Source organism: Harmonia axyridis, chromosome 4 (assembly GCF_914767665.1).
Source record: "Harmonia axyridis chromosome 4, icHarAxyr1.1, whole genome shotgun sequence".
NCBI lineage: Eukaryota > Metazoa > Arthropoda > Insecta > Coleoptera > Coccinellidae > Harmonia > Harmonia axyridis.
Genome location: NC_059504.1, coordinates 27,129,409 through 27,149,420, shown reverse-complemented (window position 1 = coordinate 27,149,420; position 20,012 = coordinate 27,129,409). Strand labels below are relative to the sequence as shown.

Here is a 20,012-nt window from a genome sequence, read left to right as displayed (position 1 = left end):
TAGATGCGTCATAGATTTTGAGGGCACAGATCCATTGAGGCGACCGATTCTGCCAAGATTGAGGACATCCAAGAAACTAACTCATCTTCTGGCCATGACCAACAAGGAGATTATACCCAAGTTTCTTCCTGACTACCAAAATCTCGAATCATTGCACCTTATTATACTGTGCAGCATTTTCAATAGCAACAGTGCTAGATGTGAAGCCAAAACCTAAAAGTCAGCAACCAGCCAGGGAAGAACAACAAAATAAACTACAAAAAAAAAGGGTAGAAGGCAAAGTTCATAGCATCCGACAAGATATTCCTAAATCCTAAAGATCTACTAGACATCATGAAACTTGCACATGGGCAAATGGAATGCCTATGAACATACTTCAAAGAGAAATCAGGCACGTCAGAGGTCTACAAAGTACTGTGAAGCAGACGAATCAACACATTTACAACTGCACAAGGAGCAATTGCCATACAATCCCTAGACAATCCAAGTAAACTGCAAAGATGGAGAGAAAAGCCCCTACATGGGCGACATTTCAACGAGGTGAATCAGGATGATGTCGACATTGAAGCGTCGAACTATTGGCTCACATCAGGTGCGATGTATCCAGAAACGGAAGGCTTTCTTTTAGCCATCCAAGATCTTTTTCTTTTAGCCATCCAAGATCGAGATCTAAACGAGAAATTACTGCGAGCATATCATAAAGGACCGAACTATTACTAACGATTGATGCCGTTATGGGTGTCCAACGAACGAGGCAATCCAACATATCACGGGAGGATGTCAAATGTTTGCAGGAAATGAATATAAAGAGAGACACGATGCAGTAGGAAAGATACTACACCAAGAATCGGCAACCAAATTAATATTAATTCATTCTGAAAAAGTGCCATACTACAAGTACCAACCCGAAACCATCCTGAAAAACGAACGCTATAAACTGTACTGGGATCGTACAGTTTTGACTGATAAAACAGTCCCTCACAACAGGCCAGATATACTGCTAGTCGATAAACATCAAAAGATAGCAATACTTATCGACATAGCAATACCAAATAACAACATGCGTCAAAAGAAGGTCGAAAAAATTTCAAAATATAGGGACCTCGAATTTCAGATAAAGCAGCAGTGGGGAATTATGTTAACGAGAACTATTCCAATTATCATTTCAACATTCTCAACAACAGGAATAGTACTCAAAAATCTCAAGAGAAATAGCAATCAACTAGGACTAGGACTAGTGAGTATATATCTAATATTATAATGAAAAAAGCTGTTCTTTTAGGTACTGCAAGGACGGTGAGAAAATTCCTAGGAAGCGACGGTCAGGTCCAAGGATCGCGTGTAAGAGGACCAGAAGTTCGAGGAGAACCAGGGGGACCACATAGACTGGACACGACCGAGTTCTTTCCTTCTGATATTTTAAATATCTAGGATTGAGTGAATGAATATGAATTAGCAGGGAGTGAGAAAGTCGACGGCGAGGCGATGAGATTTTTCTATCCTACGCGTACAGTCTAAAGTCGGGAATAATAATAATAAAGTTTATTCATGATTCAATATTCGAAATTGAATTCTTTCAGGTACCTAAGCAATGCCGAACCTAGCTAGAAACTGTCAAATTGGCCAGCAATAAAATAATACGGTACACAAAAGAGAAATACCCATCTAATAACCTTTATTTACAAAAAGGGATTTCGGGTTGACGTCACAGACTTGGTAGGGGGGATGCTGTGGGGCAAGCAACCGTTAATTCGCTTAGCATTTCTTCTGTTATTTCTGTTATTCTTATTTCAATCTACTGATTCAATTTTATTCAAAATGCCATCATTTTGTTCGGTTTTGGTTGTTCGATGAGGGCAAATAGAGATGAAGTTGATTTCTTCAGAACGTCAGGTTTATTTGCCCCACATGGGCCACATGAAATAGCTGTCAAAATCAGCTGACCCGAAATGCCCTGTTAGGGCATGAAGTTTATCTAATGTTGCGATAAAATCTTGAAATAACTCAAATAAATTTAAATGTAATCACTTCTCGTTAACTTTCAAAGTATGCATAGTAAGCACGATACCAAATCTAAAAGAGGGTCTGAATTACCCATGTTTTGTATTATATGAAATATGGTAAAAACAAGGTAAATTGCCAGCCATCTATATATACCGAATCGCTTTCCTTTAATAACAAATATTTACTTTTTTTCAAACTCACGAAACCTTCTGTCCAAAGGAATTAATTGACTATTGGCTCCAAAATCTTCCATGAGGAATACATATTTCATTCGTTTAAGAATCATGAAAACCGGTCGTATGGCTTCAAAGGTAATCAAGGCTTAAATATAGAAACTTGCAGGTATAGGTGGTTTTTTTTCTTTGTTCGTGACAAATAACTCGTTTAAAGGTTTTCAATAATATTTGGCAACATTAGCTAAAAGAAGAAAACAAGCTTAATATGAAACATTACACACCTAATAAACTTGATTAAAATGTGTTTACATCGCCCACCTGCACTAGCTTTATATTTGCTCTATTTTAATAACTCCATGCTGCAATAATTAACTGTATTCTAACTGATGAGGGTTAAAAACATGTATTTGTAAATTTAAAAAATAACAAATGGGCAACATACAAATATTATAATTTGTGAGGTTATCAAGTCTTTTAATGAACAGGATAATGGCATATTTGTACAAATGTGAATACATAATTAAGTTTAATCACATTACAGTGTTCAAATGAAAAAAAAATTGATTTTCTGGCTTCTGGAATGTATTAACATTCTTCCTCTTATTACTTACAACATTTTTCATTCAAAAAACTTTCTTCCAATGATTGGTACACGTTCAAATCAAGTTCAAACCTAAAGAAAACAAACCAAATAATGAATCAGAAAAATTGATAAACCATAAATAAATACCAGAAATTGTAGATAACTTACTCTTTAAGTCCTGAATGTATCTCTTTTATCCTTGATGGATCAGTTACAACAGCGGTATTTACTTTTCTGCTATCAAAAAGAGGCGCCACATATTTTTCACCAACTCTGTTTAGATCTTCCACTGTTACATTCTTTATCATATCTATGAGGTTTCTAAAAATTATATTTGAAATTACATCATTGAATAATTTAAGAATATCCTTGCTCTAGTAAAACCAAGTACAACTTTTAAGTTGAATTTGATGTAGGAAAATGTGAATTCTAGATGAGTTCAAAGTTAAAATCATAAATAAGGTACCTGTCCATGTGTTGATGTGTATATTTATTTTTGGCCAAAATACTTTTTTGAATGTCGTTGCCAGACTGGGGCCTTTTTCCAAGTATATTAAAAATCAACAATTGAATTTTTAAATTGAATTAGCATGACACTGCATAGTGTTTTATTATTCAAATATTATTATAGACAAAATTTGAAAGAATTAAATGAAAATGCCAAATTTAAGTAACAAACAAAATGACACATCAAATTTTTACACTTTCACTCCATTCTTCGAAAACAAATTTTTTAATTGTAAAAAATAATGATGACTTCTTGAACCAAGAAATTTTCAAAAACTCAAAGCTTGAGAATATTTTTACAAATAATTGTTGATTGTTTCATGGTAAAAAATCCAGCAACGATGCTAGAAAACATGTTATGACCTCATGGCATTGCTTAAATAAATGGAAGATCCGGACACACCAATGACATGAAAGAATCTAGAAGCCTAAACAGCTTATAGGGCCTTTTTTTGAATTTAGCTATATTTTGGATCTATGCCAAGTTCTTTTTATCTCAATAACCTACATCTATACAACACAATAATTTATAATTGGAAGAAATATTATTTACCTATTATAATTATAGTCTATTCCTCTCAAATGAGAAGTAACAGATAGGTAGACAACATCTCCAATAGTTTTCTCTTGCGAAATTATTTCAAACATAAGAGAATTCTTTGCAGCATCCAAAAGAGTTTCATCCCATTGTTTAGATGTCAACTGTTTAGTTACTATTTGATGAGTTTCTTTGTAAGCACCAACAACATTTGTAGCTCTATAAAATACTAAATAAAGTAAACCTTCTTGATATTTAGCAACCATTGAATAACTATAAGCTAATCCTTTTCCTCTGACCTGCTTCCAAATTGGACCCTACAAATTTATCATAAAAAACATTAGATAAATGATTGCATGCCTAGGATCAGAAGTATTTAGTGCATTTGTTCAACAGAACAGAGCACAATGATTTTGGCCAAATTTGCAAATTGGGAGTTTGTGGTAAAATTTCATATTGTCCATTTTTCAAGGTGTGGCACAGGGCCTAACTGAAAGTTGTTAATTACTCTAAGGCATCAACAAAAGGAGTTATATTGCTATTATGTGAAAGGAATGGAACAGTTTACTACTTTACTGTTATAAATATGCATTTTGCTTGAGAAATATATCAGATTAAGACAGAAATCAATTTTTTTAGGGATACATTTTAAATATAAATGAACAAAGAGTGTACAAAAACTCCCAATTTCATGTCAGTGTTTTTTTCATCTCACCTCAGCCTGCGTCAGATATTGTAAAAACAAATTCAAAGCAGGTACATCGGGGTCTTCTGGATTGGTTATAGTTCTTGTAGATTGTATGAAATATGATGATTCTAAACATCCCATACCTATAATGCACCCAGGCATATCTCTTTCCCCTGATTTAATTAGTTCAAAATCTTGAGTGTATGTGAGACTAAAAAATATATTTTATATCTGTTGTGGAATTATAACAGTTAATACCCAAAAATTTAGTGAATTCAACATGATTTTTATATATCATTGAAAAAATGGAGAACCCATACTAGCAAAATGAAGAATATGAAAGATAAATAGGCCAAATTGCCAATTCTGAAAATTACTCACCATTTTGGTATTTCAGGACTGGGAACGAATGTCTCTTTGATAATTTGTGCAGGGTTAGGAAGATTTCTCAAGTTACCAGCCAGATACAAAGAAAAATTCTTATATTCGGCCAAAAAATTCTTCATTGCATTGAATTTTTTCACAATTTCATCAGCCTGAGGAGAATCAAGTTTATCGACAAGGCTAGAGAGAAATTTATTTTGATTAATTACTCCATTCCTCAGTATGTTGCTATCTGAAAAATTCATTGTGAAATATAAAATTCGACATTTCTCGTTATCAATCAAAATCAAATCACCTTTGGAAAAGGACAAAGCTTTAGCTGCATAAGAAACCATATCATTGCCACTTCTTTTAGCTTGAGCTACAGAATTAAGCATTTTTTTGGCTGTAACTTTCAATCGATCAGCAGTAAAAACAGTGTTATACAATATATCTTTCAACCATTCAAGACCTTTCTGAAAATGACTACATTCTACTTGTAACATAATCACACCAGTAGTAGAATTTGAACCACATTTGAATAAACCTCTCTTTGTGGATCCCAAATGAGCTGAATTTTGAACTGTATCATTATACAATTCAGCCACTACCTTTTCGTAAGGTATCAACTGCCCTTCTTTCATGATTGGTAATTCCAGAAGTGTTTCAAAGAATAAAGGAAGGTAGTTTCTAATTTCAGGCTGTATGTATTTAGTGTCTAGAAGTGCATATATCTATAAACAAAGAAAGTAAATTTTTAGGTTGAATTATTCCTAATCAGAAACAGAACGCCAATTTTTGAGCTTTTGTCCCCTGAATAGAGCTCTTTGTATATCATTCCATCACAATGTCTGTAGTTTTTCGAATTTGAAGCCAGGAGTGGTCTCAAACGATATGGTTCAACTCAAATTTAATTATGTCCGGCCGACCGGTCCGTAAAACTTTCGAATGAAAAAACCTATGCTAATGAAATTAGAAAAGATTCCGATGCCTCTGTTGAGTTCGTAATAGGTAAATCTAACTAATGGTTCCAGTTCGAAATTTTATTTTTGGGAGAATTTAAAAATACCGCGTTTAACCGCGGAACCAAAATTAAAAAAAATGCAAGAGAACAATCAGAAAAATATCAATATTTGATTGACAGCGAATCCTACCGATTTTTCTTGAATACAGATTCAAAAATCATTTGCAGATCATGAAATTCGAGATATGTGTAAGGACACACTGATCGGCAAGTTGACCAACATAAAATATATCATACTTTATATGCAATAGATAATTAAAAATTCGATTAGACCCCATTTCACATTTCGAGTTGATCATCTCTAAAACTATGAGAAACTCAAGCGAAGTATCAAAAATAGAATACCCAATGTTTTCGTAACAAATTGGAATAGGCAGAAATTCTATGATCTCCTAGGGCGCAATAGGCGCATGAATGACGAGCACTTAAAAGCTCCTGACGTCAAGTTAGTGTATTTCTAAAATATTTTTTTATCAATACTCACATAAACAAAATTGGAATTCACATCATCAAAGAAAGTGAAAACAGGTGTCTCCGAAAGATCTAGACTCCTCTTAACATTTGAATCAGTCCTAAGTCTCACAATATTGTGATAATTAACAGAAGTAATTTCGGGAATGGTCAATGACACCAACATATCTTCTGAGGGTTCACGTTCATTGAACTCAATGGCTTTTTCCAATTCTTTTCCCTTCAGTTCTAAACCTTCTTGGCCTAATAATTCCACTTGTTTAGCCACCCTCTCCTTTTCCTCCTGAGCCATTTTTTGCTTCTCTTCTTTGCTAGGTTTGCAAATAATTGTTATAAATTTGTTGTCAAGGAAATATTTCTTCAAGAGGGAGACCCAATAAGATTTGGGTTCATTTTTCAGAGAATCAAAATCTATCAAGGGATTTACTCGTTGTTCCAACTGTAAAAGGGAAGAAACATAAATGAAATATCTTTATCCAAAATATACGGGTTGTGACTCATTACCCTGTAAAAATACAGGGATATATATTTAAGGAGAACAGAAATTACGATTTTATTGAAAATTTGGTTTGTTAGGTAGGAACCACTTCTCTATCGATCGCAAATATTTTTAGCGCTGTGGTGTAGCGGCTTATATCAAAAAGTACAAACAACATTGATATTTCTAATTGAACACCCTGTATAATATTACTACATCCTATGATAAGCAAGCAATTCCATTTGAGAAAACGCACTTATCATTTTAGTATTACTTGAAAACCGCTAGAGAAAGGACAAGGAAGTTAATACATAAATAATCAAGAAGCTACGGCAAACCGAAATAAAAAAGTAATAGTATACAGGGTGTTCTTTTTGAAATTGGTTTTTATATAATACCACACAAATTCCAAATCCAAATAAAAAAAAATTAAAATACCCAAATAAATGAAAAACTGATATTTAAGATATTTAAGGATATGACAGTAAAAATATCAAATATGATACATTTGCGATTCTTATCAGAAGTAATATAAAATTTTTTATTCCATATAAAATAAACTATCATAAAATAATATCGATCTATCCATGATTCTTACATGATATAAAACTTTTTTTCATGTTTTAAATGAAAATTTAAAGCACTATTCAAAAAGTTAACTTAAATCGAACTCACATCTTCTTTAGTATTGCCATAAAGAACATGACCAATGATTAAAAATGCAACAGAGCTGTGCGGATCACGCTCCAAGTAACTAGTGCATTCTAGTCTATTTCTCTTTATTATGCTCTCCATTCTTTCCATATCTATATTTTCATTCTCTACAATGTTGCTCAATATCGAAAATAGTTTTGATTTTATGTGTTTTAATTTGATGAATGGTACATCCTGGAAGGTGAGGTAGTTGCAAGTTTCTGAGTTTTGATACAAGTTATAATTTATCTGGAAAATTACAACAATAATTTTTCAAAGATCTGTGTTCTCCACTAGACCTTACTTCACTAGCATAAGGATCCTCAATTTCAACCATTTCTTTCTGGAGGGGAGACACTGAAAATTCTGATAGATATTTCAACATCAAAGAAGTAGCTGTGACGGTATACTGATCTTTCACAGTTGATGCTCCCCTCCAAGCAATACAGAATAACCCGTTACTCTCATCATCAGCAGGATATTTTATCTCAATGTCAGTTGATGACTCTAGAGGTGAAACTGGTGATTGCCAGGGTCTTTGGAAAGGACCCAAATCTCCCTTAAAAAATTAAACACATTTTTGTTCTGAATATATGAGCGAACTATTTCAACACAAACCTTAGAAATAATTTTTTCCTCTAGCTTAGATAGAGATTTGAAAATTGTTTCATGTTCAACACGACCTGTAATAATGATTTTCAAATTTTCTGGTCGATAGAACTCCTTATGGTAATTTTTAATCTGAAAAAAACAAATACAGACTAGATTAGGTAAACAATACAAATTTTGAATATTGAGAGAAAAAATGTATTTGTTACATGAAAAATATTTCGAATTATCACCTTCTCATTGGAAGTTGATTCTCTCAAATTTTTCATTATTCCTCCAGTCTCTGATGAATACCCACATTTTCCTGGATACATAAGTCGAGATAATGTTGTATGAAGTCTAGATTCAGCAGAATTCTCACGTCCCTGCATTTCACAGTAAACTACACCAGCATCTTCTCCAGAAGGTGTTATATGATGGACTTCTGTTATAAAGCCTTCATTCTAAATTATAGAAATATTTCCTGAAGTAACTGAATGCATAGAATATAGCCCAATATCATAAAATATATATAATTGATTTTTACCATTAATTAAAAGGTATTGAACTTACAGTCAAAGTGGGATAAAGAATATGTTCCAAATAAATAGGCATGAGAGCTAAAAATCCTTGGCTTCCTGCCGTTTCCATTGTATAACATGTATGATCAACATCAGTCCAAGCATTAGTACCAGAAGCAAAGCATCTGTTAGCCAGCAAATCCAAAACACCTTTATATGGATATTCTTCACTACCCAAAAATATGAGATGTTCTAGGGTATGAGGTAAACCATCATCATCAAATGCTTCAGTAGCTGAATGAAAAATAATATTCATTATTAATATTAATCTAAGATTAATCCTTTTATAGGGCAATACCTACCAATGCAGAAGAATCCGTTTACTATAGGCCCATCGACTTCAGCGATAACAACAGTCAAGCCTGTTGTGGTAGATTCATACTCAAATATAGGAATTTTATTGTATGCCTTAGTTGAGTAAACTAATTGAAAAGAACTCGAGATGACGTTTGGTGTTTTGTCAACAGGCGGCATTGTTAAAGTACAGATTAACCAGATTACAAAAGTATATCCAACCTGTAATATGAGGGGAAAAAAAACCTTAGTAGTCAAACATAATTTTTTGGTAAATATTATTTGTCAACTCAACTTATCTACTAATCGACAAAACAGTACTATGGGGGGGGATGTGGTCAAGGGGTAAGAAACGCGTTTTTTCAAAAGGGCCTAAAAATTGAGACTTTTAGTTAAAACTAATTCTGTTCTTGCAATTTTTAATTGATTGAAAGCCTCGATGTTGATTCTATATCATTCTATAAAAATTATGGATATAAAAAAAAAGCGGAATCTTAGATCCTTTAGATTTATTATTAAGTGAGCACTTTTTTAATATTGCTTACCAATCACTGAATGTGAATTGAATGAATCTTGAATTTTCTGATAAATGTTTGTGTTGGGTTAAGAGGTTGACAGTTGACATATTCGGTGAAAAGGCAATATCCCCAATTCAATAAAGTTAAATTCAACTGTGAAATAATATTCCAAAATGAAATATACCGAAATTCATTAATAGTTATCATTTGGTTCTGAAATAAATATTTTTTGTTATGGTTGTAATGGGGTTTGATGGGGATTTTCAAGAAAATTGTCGAGTTATATTGAATTATCTTTTTAATAATAGTCATAACCACTTTGAAAATAAAGATTTACAAATTGGATATAATTTTTAACTCTCTATTGTAGAAAAATTTCAAGAATGTAGAATGAAGTTAATCAACCTAAACCAATATCAATTTGTTTTGAAATATTCAACATAAGAAATCAAAATATAAAAAAACTGTGGTAACTTATTCCTTAGGAAACACTGATCAAATCAACATTTATGAAATGAACAAAATTTCAGAAATTCTATCTATTATATTACACTTTTTTTACATATGGAATGTTGACAATTACAATCAATTGATTTTCTTCTCACTATAGTGTTAATGATTGCGGTTTGAATCACATTAATCTTTTTGTTGACAATGTCTTATTGGCAGCGTTTTATCTCAGCTAATTTCATCTCCATAAAAATTATACAACTTTTATCTTTGAATAAGTGGATTGTTGCTATATTATTTTCAATAAGTTATAAATAAATAAAATGATATGAGAAAGAGAATAACAGCCATTAATAGTAAAATAACAAAAAAATAATAATATATACATCTTCTTAATCAATTCAAATAATTCTTTAAATGCTCCATTTGCACATACATTAATTTGGCATAATTTTCCAAAAACTTCAAAATCAAATCTTTACAAGAAATTCACAATAACCATCAGCTCATAGGTTTGGATTTATGTAACAATTTAGGTCTACTTCCAAACCAGGATCTCCTCCACTCTATTGTATCATTAATAAGCTTTTCTTCTTCTGGTGTAAATTTAAGTACAGTAGATATTGCTTTGGTTAAATGTTGAGCTTCATAGTCTTTACTGGTCAGAAACTTGATCACAACATGTTTCAAATATTTGAAATTGACATCTTCTTCATCCCTTTTTATATTATGAGAATGATTTCTCACAGAACTTTGGGTTGGAGTTAAAATAGCTGCCGTATTTGTATCATCAGTGAAATAATTATGATTTGTAGGAGTCCTCAATTCTTGCTGAAGGGTTTTCTTCATGTCAGCCAATCTCAATGTTAAGGTTTTAATGTTCTGGAAATGAATTAATCAAAAATCAGTCTTATAAAAGGTGCTGTAAATTCAAAGATGAAGTTATTATTTTTATAAAAATTGTAACCAATAATCAACATCTTGAGGATTTTTCATGTCCATTTTTATAATGTAAGTAATATAACGGTTATATTGGACTATTCTACAAAAGGTGAATCAAACCCAGTTGAACCTTGTCGACGTTTCGGACATAAATTATTTTAAATTTACATTTAAAACAATGGGGTTGTCCTTAATCATGACTTGATTCAATACGATGTTGTGTATGTGGAGAGTATGTAGATAATGTTGGAGATGTAATATCTGACATCAATCAATTACACACAACAGATCGCTATTAAAACAATTCTATAAAAATATCTCTCAAGTTACACAAAATTCTCCATCACAGTCAAAATGTAACATAAAGTATAATACTTTATGTTACATAGGATTTTGAATATGATGGAGAATTTCGTGTAGATATTTTTATATAATAGTTTTAATAGCGATCTGTGGGTTGGAATTGGTTGATGTCAGATATTACATCTCCAACATTATCACACGCATGTATCCACATACACAACATCGTATTGAAATAGTAATAATTTATTGATCCTTCCGGAATGAATTTGATCAAACCATCGAACAGTTTTTAATTAATGGTTCATTTTATAGCATAAAAGAATATTTAAGTTCGAGTATATTATAAAATGAATGATTTGACATAACATGTAAATTTTGATATTGAATAAACTTTACTATTACTTTTTTTTTTTCAAATCAAATCAAATCAAATACATACATAAAACATAAACAAATGAAAATTCTATGAGGCGCAGTCCTCACGCCACCTCAATATCCCACAAATCACCAAAAACATATCCACGAATGCACCTAGATGTCAAAACATCTGTATGTGCAGACATTCACTCTCACATTTCAAAGTTTCACTACATGTGATTCAAGAGTCTTAGGCAGTATACTACAGCACAACCAAGAATGTCTAGTCCAAATTCACCACCAACAGTCCAACTGAAAAATTCCCCCAAATTGCCAACTGTTTTCATAAATAAATTTTTTGCATGTTTCTTGAACTTGTTCTTCTTGCAAGCTCTTATTTCCGATGGCAACCTGTTATACACCTTGGGTCCAATATAATTGAGAAATCGCAAGTTAAGACTGACATTACTCACAGGAATTTTTTGAATGGTTGTTTGTTCAAAGATTTCAAATGGGAAGGCAAATGATTGAACAATGTAATGCCCTGATAAAGTGGAGAACGTTTGAAACTAAATCCGATGTTTAGGAACCAGAAGCACCTGTGAGTTATGTGTTTTATGATCATAAAACACATAACTCACTACTACTACTACTAGCTAGTTTTTCCCAGTTAAGTCTCATTATCCTTGGCGTATATGAGACTTTTGAATATGTATGAACGTGGAAGTGACAGTAATTTATTGGCGACAAATATAAGTCGACAGGATGCGCGTTGGTTCAAACAAAAATGAGACGAATTACTCTTTTCTGTGCAACAAAAACTCTCAAGAAGGAACCACAGACTCCCCAGAGCAAAATATTGTAAGATATATGACACTAAACAAGGCTATAATAAAAATCAATAAGAGAACTAGGTGGTAAAGAAGTTTTGATATATATTGATTCAAATAGTTGATACCTTTTACTAAATCATTCAATTTTTACCCACAGACTTTGTTTTATATGCAATTAATAAAATATCCTTCACCCCCTGACCGTTTCATGATTTTATAAATATATTATAAATAAATCCATTTATAACTCACTTTATTTTTATCCGATATTTGTTCCTCTAAATCATTGATTTGATTTCTCAATTGCTTTTCTAAAGCTTCACTTTCCTTATTTTTCGAATATTCTTCTTCTAATTGGTTCATCTTATTTGATAACTCATTGAATTCTGCATCTTGACGCCTTTTTTCTTGTTTTATCAATTCGATTTGCTGGGATATTTCTGCATTTCTCACGAGTGCTGCATTTTTTTCTGAAGTAACCCTACAATAGAAAACAATGAATGACAGAAACTTTGAAACCAATTCCTTTTTTAACCTTGAAAGAGTTTTTTGAACATTCAGAGAATTAAATTTCTCTTCTTGAAGTTCTCCTTCTAATTTCGATATTTTTTCATTCAAGGATATATTCAACTCATGTTCTACATCAATCGTTTTCCTTAATTTCAAAAAATCTTCTTCAATCTTCTCAACTTTGGTCTCTGAATTCTCCAAGTTCTTCTTCACAACTGTCACTTCTGTGTTTGAATTGATCTAAAACATGAAATGGCATTTTTCAACCGCAGAACATAATCATCTAAAAATCTTTGAAATTATGATAACTATAACTAGAGGAAGGGAAAAAATGTTTGCAGGTATGTAAAAAATAACAATATAATTATTCAATAAAATTTATTAGGAACAAAAATAAATTTATAGGATGTGAAAAAATTAACAAAATTTGTGAAATAAAAACAATTTAGTGGAATGTGCAATTAAGAACCTTGACTGGAAGAACTAAGAAAATAAGAATTATTATAAAAAAGGAATGTTTTACAGTAATTATATAAGAAAGTATAAAGATTTCTTTCATTCATAAAATCTGAAAAAAAAAATTGTAATAAAACAACATCTTTCAAGTCAAGAAAACTGAAGGAGAGAAATAATATTTGAATTTTCAATCTAATAAATTCACCAAATCCAAATGAGCTTCTATTAACTTACCCATTTGAGGAACTAAACAAAAATCTCATTTAACTGATTGAATTGATTTTTGATTCAAACTAAGAACTAAATGAATTTAAAATGAATCAATATTTTTAAATAACTTGTTATAGTAACTAAAGCTGAAAATACATAACTGAAACAGAATAAAATACTTAATAGTACTTCTTATTATCACTATTATAAAAATTTGCCCATGCAGAAGCAATATTTTAAGAAGAAAACTTAGAGAAACAGATATCTCATGAAAATTATGGTTGACTCACTAATTGAGTCCTCAAAAATGAAACATGTTCCTCATTTTCAGCACGGACTCTTTTTAATTCTGCTGATAGTTCTTCCAAATCAGCATTTAACCTCAGAATTTTGCTATTTTTATTATTCAAATCCAACTTATTATATTCTAGCTCAGCTTCCAATTGTTGCACTTTTTCAAATAGAAGTTCTTTTTCTTGGAGAGCTCTTCTCCTTTCAGTACCCTCTTCAGCTGCTTGACGACTGAGCCTACCAACCTTTGAAGAAAATTATATTATTTAATTAAAGATAATTAAATGTAATCACTACTGCATGAATTGGATCAAACCAATTCCTAATCAAATTTCAGTTGATTATCGTTACTATATCTTCTTAACAAAATCAAAGAAGAATTGAGGGGGAAACGAATAATTTCCAATTAAGTGAGATAACATGTATTAATTGAATAACATGATAAAATTAGTAGTTCTACCTGTGTTTCTAAAGATGTGATCTTATCACTCCACGATGTTTTGATGTCGGCTAAATGTACATGTGCTTCTTCTAGCCTTTGTTCTAGCAATTTTCTTTCAGAAATCAACTGTTCATCAGCAGAAGTCTCATTAGCTAACCTTTGTTTCAAAATAACAATAAGGTCTTTTAAATGTTTTCTTTCTTCTTCACTTGCCGTTAAATTAGATGCCAAAGAAGCCATATCCCTTGAAGTTGAATGACGTAAAGCATCCAAGTCATCCTAAAAAATTGATCAAACAATAATTTTTTTAAGGGCATAATAATTTGAAAGCTGGAAGCACATACCTGTGTTATGCTGAAGCCCATGAAATAAAAAAGTCACGTGCTAATATTTAAAATAACAACCTGATTGTGTTAAAACAATTTTTGGGTGTTGCTATGGTTCAAAGTGGTCAAAAGTTGATTTTTAACTCTTAGCCTTGGACGTTTTAATAACTCTTTGATATATTTATTAATTTATGTAATTCAGAAACTTATTAGATGATCAATGAAATCTGATAACGATAGAGAAGTTATCAGTTATACTTCAAAGCACAAGTCTTTGTTTTGATTTCATTGAAAAATACAAAATACAATGAATAAGTTAACCGATAATAACCCTATTTGTGCAAACAAGTACTCATTGACAATTTCAGATGAGGTCTCAATTGATAATAAAGAAACTTGATGACATTTTAAATTCACTTACCAGAAGAAATTGAGAACTTGAATACAACTGCATTTGGAAATGCTACTATCTAAAACTTATTATTCCATTGAAGAGTTTGTAATGAACACTAAAATATAAATCATACTTTTTTCGACAAGAAATGTAATTAATAGATGTTAATAAACTCATTATTATCTTCTCTAAGGTGGTTCTGTCAAAGTAAAAAGTTCAGAATTATTTAAGTACGCAAACATTAGAAATTTAATAAAGAAACAAGTATTTTTTTACATCTGAAATTATCAAAATTCTCTGAATCAACACCAACAACATAAACATGAAAAATTATACTATAGGTTGTGATAAGGCATGTGTGTCAAATAATAATGAAATACTATACAGCAACATTAAGAAGCAAATTGAAAGTTTGTTATACTAACTTTTTATATAAAAAAAGCGACAATTTTGAACAACAGAGAGCGTGAGGGTGTACAAAGCAAACTATATCGCATAAATAAGAATGTCACATTTGGAAAATTCTAATAGGTTGAAGAAAATGAGGGTAATGGATCTAATAGAACTAAAAATAACTGATTCTCTTTTATTAGCATCAAATGAAGCTGAATATGCAAATGAATTGACCGAATCTTTACTATGGGAATCAACAAAATGTTCGATTCATGCCAGAATCATCATTATTAGATACCATCTCAAAACAATAACTTGAAAATGTAATGGTGGGTTTATGCACCATTCCGAGGAGGAAATTACTAGAACTCTACCTAAGAATTCTGGGGCGTTTATGCACTATCTTGTTAGTTCATAGTGATGGAAATCTGGCATGCTCAAACTACTTTCTATCTGACGTTGATATTGATTGTTAAAAATTAAATCAAATTTTTTTCTGATACACCGAATACTTTTCATCGATAATCACGAATTGAGTAGAAACTGTCACTTCTCAATATTGAAATTCTATGGAGTGGATGCGCACTTTTTTATTTTAACTAAGAGCTTTGGATACATGGTCAAGCGAACCCATAGTAGCCACTGTCATGGTTGAAGAAGAAGAATTAAGAGCTTAGTTCTTAGTTAAAAGTTGGCCAACTTTCTAGTCATAGTGTTAGTTCTTAGGTAAAATGCATAAACGCCCTCATCTTAGTTTTATAGTTTTTGACAGATTCATATATATAAAAAATATGTCTGTATTGCAATTTAATTTAGTAAATGAAAAAATTATTGTCTGTTCAGAGAATTATCATTGAATATTTCTGTTTTCTTATCTGAAGTCATGGTTAATTGAAATGAAATAGAATTTGTGCTCATTTCTCTATCTATCAAAACATTATTAGAGAGCATTTCAGAAAAAAATACTTCAAACAACAAAACATACTATTTCTAGTAGTTTTAACCCAATATTGACGAGCTGATGTAAATAGATAAGATAAATATTACCTAAATAAAGACATTATCTCCATGATAAAAAATTGGAATAGATAAAACATAAATAGTAAATTGATGTATTGAATCCATTTTCACATTGAATGATTTTTTTACCTACCAATAACTATTGAAAATATCAACCCAATGTATTCAAATTTACTATAAATACTGATTGAAATCGATTGATGATATTTACATAAAAAGTTTGCATATTGAAATATATTCGTTATAAAGCAGAATGTAAAGTATTTGATATGGAACCATATCAACACTCTCGATGAAAAATGGAGAAAGTGCAGTATCTATAATCAAAATTTTATTATTAGACAAACCTGAACATCACTTAAATGCTCCTCCTGTCTTCTCAGTCTAGCCATTTCACTTCTCATCTTTTCAAGTTGCAATTGGGCTTCCTTAAGGGAAGCATTTTTTTCTGCCAATTCTTTATCACGCAGTAATACTAAATGTTTTATTTTTGACAATTCCTGGGATTGAAAATTCTCTATCTGTTCCTTATCTTCTTGATGTTCTACCAACTTTTGTTTGAAATCTAGAAAATAAGCTTTTTCAATTTCATAAATAAATTCTGTATAAAAAAGCCTATAATAGCCATTTGTCAAAATACAGCTATAAAACTTGTCGTTATATCAAGAAAAATATAAATCAAAGAATCTATCAAAACACAAAAAAGAATATGGTATACCAAGAATGTTTTATGATGTGCCAGTTTTAAATACCTTCATTACCTTCGGTAATTTTCAATTTGTCTCTCAAATTTGCAATTTGTTTATAGGCTTCCTCTTTTTCTTTTTCTAAAATCTCCAACTGTTTATCTTTGGCATTGATGATTTCAGACCATTCTTTCTCTTTTTGATCTAGTCTTCTCTTGAAATCTGCTTCGATTCTAGAAACTCTTTTTTTCACATCTTCTATATCTATTGTTCCGTCTTTAAGATCATCAGATGACAATATAGAATTAATACTAGAATGGGAACCTTGGAATGATTTTCCTCTTAAGGAATCAAACTTCTGTACAGTAGAGGAAGTTATTTTTGCTGTTAGCTTGGAAAGATCATTCCCGGTTTCTTCCCGTATTTTATTTTTCAACGAAGCAAACATATTCAAACCGACTCAGTTATTTAACGCATTATTTCAACGCACTGATATCAATCTTGTTATTACTTTCAGTAGGTATGGAAAACTGAATCAATTTCATCTCAGGGACATTTTAAATCATCCAAATACTCCAAATTTTCTTCAATTTTCAATTTAACATCTTTTCAACAACACGACTGTAAAATGTCACTTTGACAAATGTCTCTTTCATAGAGTTATCAAAAATGCCACATAAGCATTATTTTCTTGGAAATTAAATCTTAATTGAAATACTTTCAATTAAAACTAATAAATGTCAATTGAGTGCAGTTAAACGAAAAGAAGGCGATTTACTAGAATCAGAGAAAATTACATGAGTTATATAATGGGCGAGTTCGGAAAGTCAGCAGCATAGACAAATTATTTTCATTTCTCTATGGTCAGCAGTGTTCAGGGCCGATTTCCAGATTCAGATATATTTGTGATTTGTGTTTGAAATTTGAATAGGTCGAAAAACAAAAAAAAATTGTTCATGTTGTCCAAAGCTATAGATTAGAGTGGGAGCAAAATACCAGAGGAAAACGTGTCTAGGTATTACATGCGCTCTAAGATAAACCCCTACTGCAGCGATAGAGTGCCTGCTAGGTCTCCCTCACAGAATACTAATAATAATCTCCCTCATAGATAAACTAGTAATAACTAGTAGTAGATTAGTTTGTCTATGGTCTCCTTCCTTTGCATCTTGTTGTGAAAAGAGCTCTGAGAATCTGGGAGCAGGGACAATGGTTTGAGGGAGGACCACAGATTACGGATAACATCCGTAATCTGTGGGGAGGACTCTTCATTGGGCACGTAAGGGCTCTCAAAATGGTGAAGGATGCTTACGCTCCCCTTCTCCAAAGAGGTGACTGAGCGGGCACTAGGTTTTGCCACAGAATAGAGAGGTAATACCTCTCTATTCTGTGGTTTTGCTTCGATGAGCCATACAGGCAGGGTTGCCGTTCGTACGATAATTATCGTTTTGTACGATAATTTGCTGCTCAATACTATGTACGATACCGCATGTACGATAATAGCGTTTTGTACGATAATTTCAGTGTACCTATCATTTGAGCTAAAGTGTCCATAGATACTCAAAATATAATGAAACTCAGTATGACCAGATTTAGTAAATATCCAATTTTTCAGTAGATTATTGCATTTTCAGGAAGTTTTTAGTAGGAAGAAATCATTTGATAAGTTTTAGTAGTTTAAAAAATCTAACCGAGACGGTTGGGAATGTCTAAACTCAAGGATGTTCCGATGAATCAATTCATTGTTCATTGGGGTTCTACGTGAATCTAGGAGAACGAACCTACTTAAACATAATAAAATCATAAAACTTCTTTGGTGACTGTCGGCTGAAAATAAATACAAAGAATCATGGAATATCCGAACTCCGGAGGGACGAAGGGTCCTCATTAAAAACAGATGGTGTTCAAAATTCAGTTGAAAATATATCAATTACCATTATCTCTCATTTGGTATTCTGTTTAGTGAAAAACAATTGTTGTAACTGGAATTTCATTGACAAATTTGTGTGGCTGAATATTTCAGATTTGAATATATTCATTTCATATAAGAAAATCGTTTTTTTGATGACATTTATTTTATAGAGAATTTTTACGAAGATATATCTCTGTATTTCCAATCAATTCAATTACAGTCCATTCAGGAATTATTGACATCGAAGTAGGCCATGAACGTCTAGTCGCGGCTTTATTTCTGGTTACAAAAATATCACTAAAAATTGCTATGGTTCATCATAGAAATGACCAGTTTAAATTATTTTCATCATTTTTGTATCCGAAAGATCCTGAATTTTCGAAATTACGATTATTACGAAGGGACGCATACAGTCATGATTTCATAAATTGAAATTCAGATTATATAACGTAAAACTATAGTGAAATGCTATCTCATTTCAGGAAATTCAATGAAGAGATATCTATTCATTTAAGAGTCGCTCATAAAAGATCCCATTGAAGATCATTAAAATAGGCATATTCCTTTTCGCCAAAGGCTCTACATAAATTGTTGCATTACTGATGGACACTGGATACCAACCTGCTTGCAAAATTCTTATTAAATCACTCTTATGGATCATTTTAACTGTGGTGTCCAAACTGGTAAAGAAAACAGAAAAAACTGGTTGATAAATTTAAATAGTGTAGCTTAGTGAATGGAAGAGCCGTATCATAATAAGACAGAAATAAAATTCAAAGAATCCATTTAGTATATGAAAAATTTTGACATCACAGTTGTACTGTAACTTTCAAAATTGGAACCAATTTATTAGCCGATGTGTAAATTACTTTCTAAAGTCACTATTTATTGAAACTGTTCATGACATGAATGATTGATTAAACTTGTATGAAAAATATAGGTACTATTTGTACTCGAGTTTTCTGTTTTTTATTGAAATGCTTG

General features: G+C 31.5%; 2 protein-coding genes across 3 annotated transcripts; both read right to left on the bottom strand.

Moving 5' to 3' along the window:
- Positions 1–2,614: 2,614 nt before the first annotated feature.
- Positions 2,615–9,649, bottom strand: LOC123678019 (uncharacterized protein C05D11.1-like). Its single transcript, XM_045614785.1, has 14 exons — positions 9,534–9,649; positions 8,997–9,210; positions 8,687–8,928; positions 8,368–8,577; positions 8,144–8,266; positions 7,830–8,084; positions 7,508–7,774; positions 6,368–6,793; positions 5,176–5,593; positions 4,878–5,112; positions 4,524–4,707; positions 3,824–4,125; positions 2,932–3,084; positions 2,615–2,853 (listed from the first exon to the last, which is right to left on the bottom strand). The coding sequence occupies exons 2-14, from the start codon at positions 9,166–9,168 to the stop codon at positions 2,784–2,786; spliced, it is 3,057 nt and encodes a 1,018-aa protein (XP_045470741.1). The 5' UTR covers positions 9,169–9,210; positions 9,534–9,649; the 3' UTR covers positions 2,615–2,783.
- A 137-nt stretch (positions 9,650–9,786) lies between these two features.
- LOC123677943 (golgin subfamily A member 1) lies at positions 9,787–17,851 on the bottom strand. Of its 2 annotated transcripts, none has more exons than XM_045614680.1 (7): positions 17,186–17,851; positions 16,781–16,998; positions 14,319–14,579; positions 13,858–14,103; positions 12,927–13,141; positions 12,644–12,872; positions 9,787–10,838 (listed from the first exon to the last, which is right to left on the bottom strand). In XM_045614680.1, exons 1-7 carry the CDS (start codon positions 17,565–17,567, stop codon positions 10,458–10,460), a joined length of 1,932 nt encoding a protein of 643 aa, XP_045470636.1. In that variant the 5' UTR covers positions 17,568–17,851; the 3' UTR covers positions 9,787–10,457. The 2 variants fall into 2 exon arrangements, with proteins under 2 accessions (XP_045470636.1, XP_045470637.1); XM_045614681.1 differs by having other exon boundaries at positions 17,195–17,847.
- Between the last annotated feature and the right edge of the window lie 2,161 nt (positions 17,852–20,012).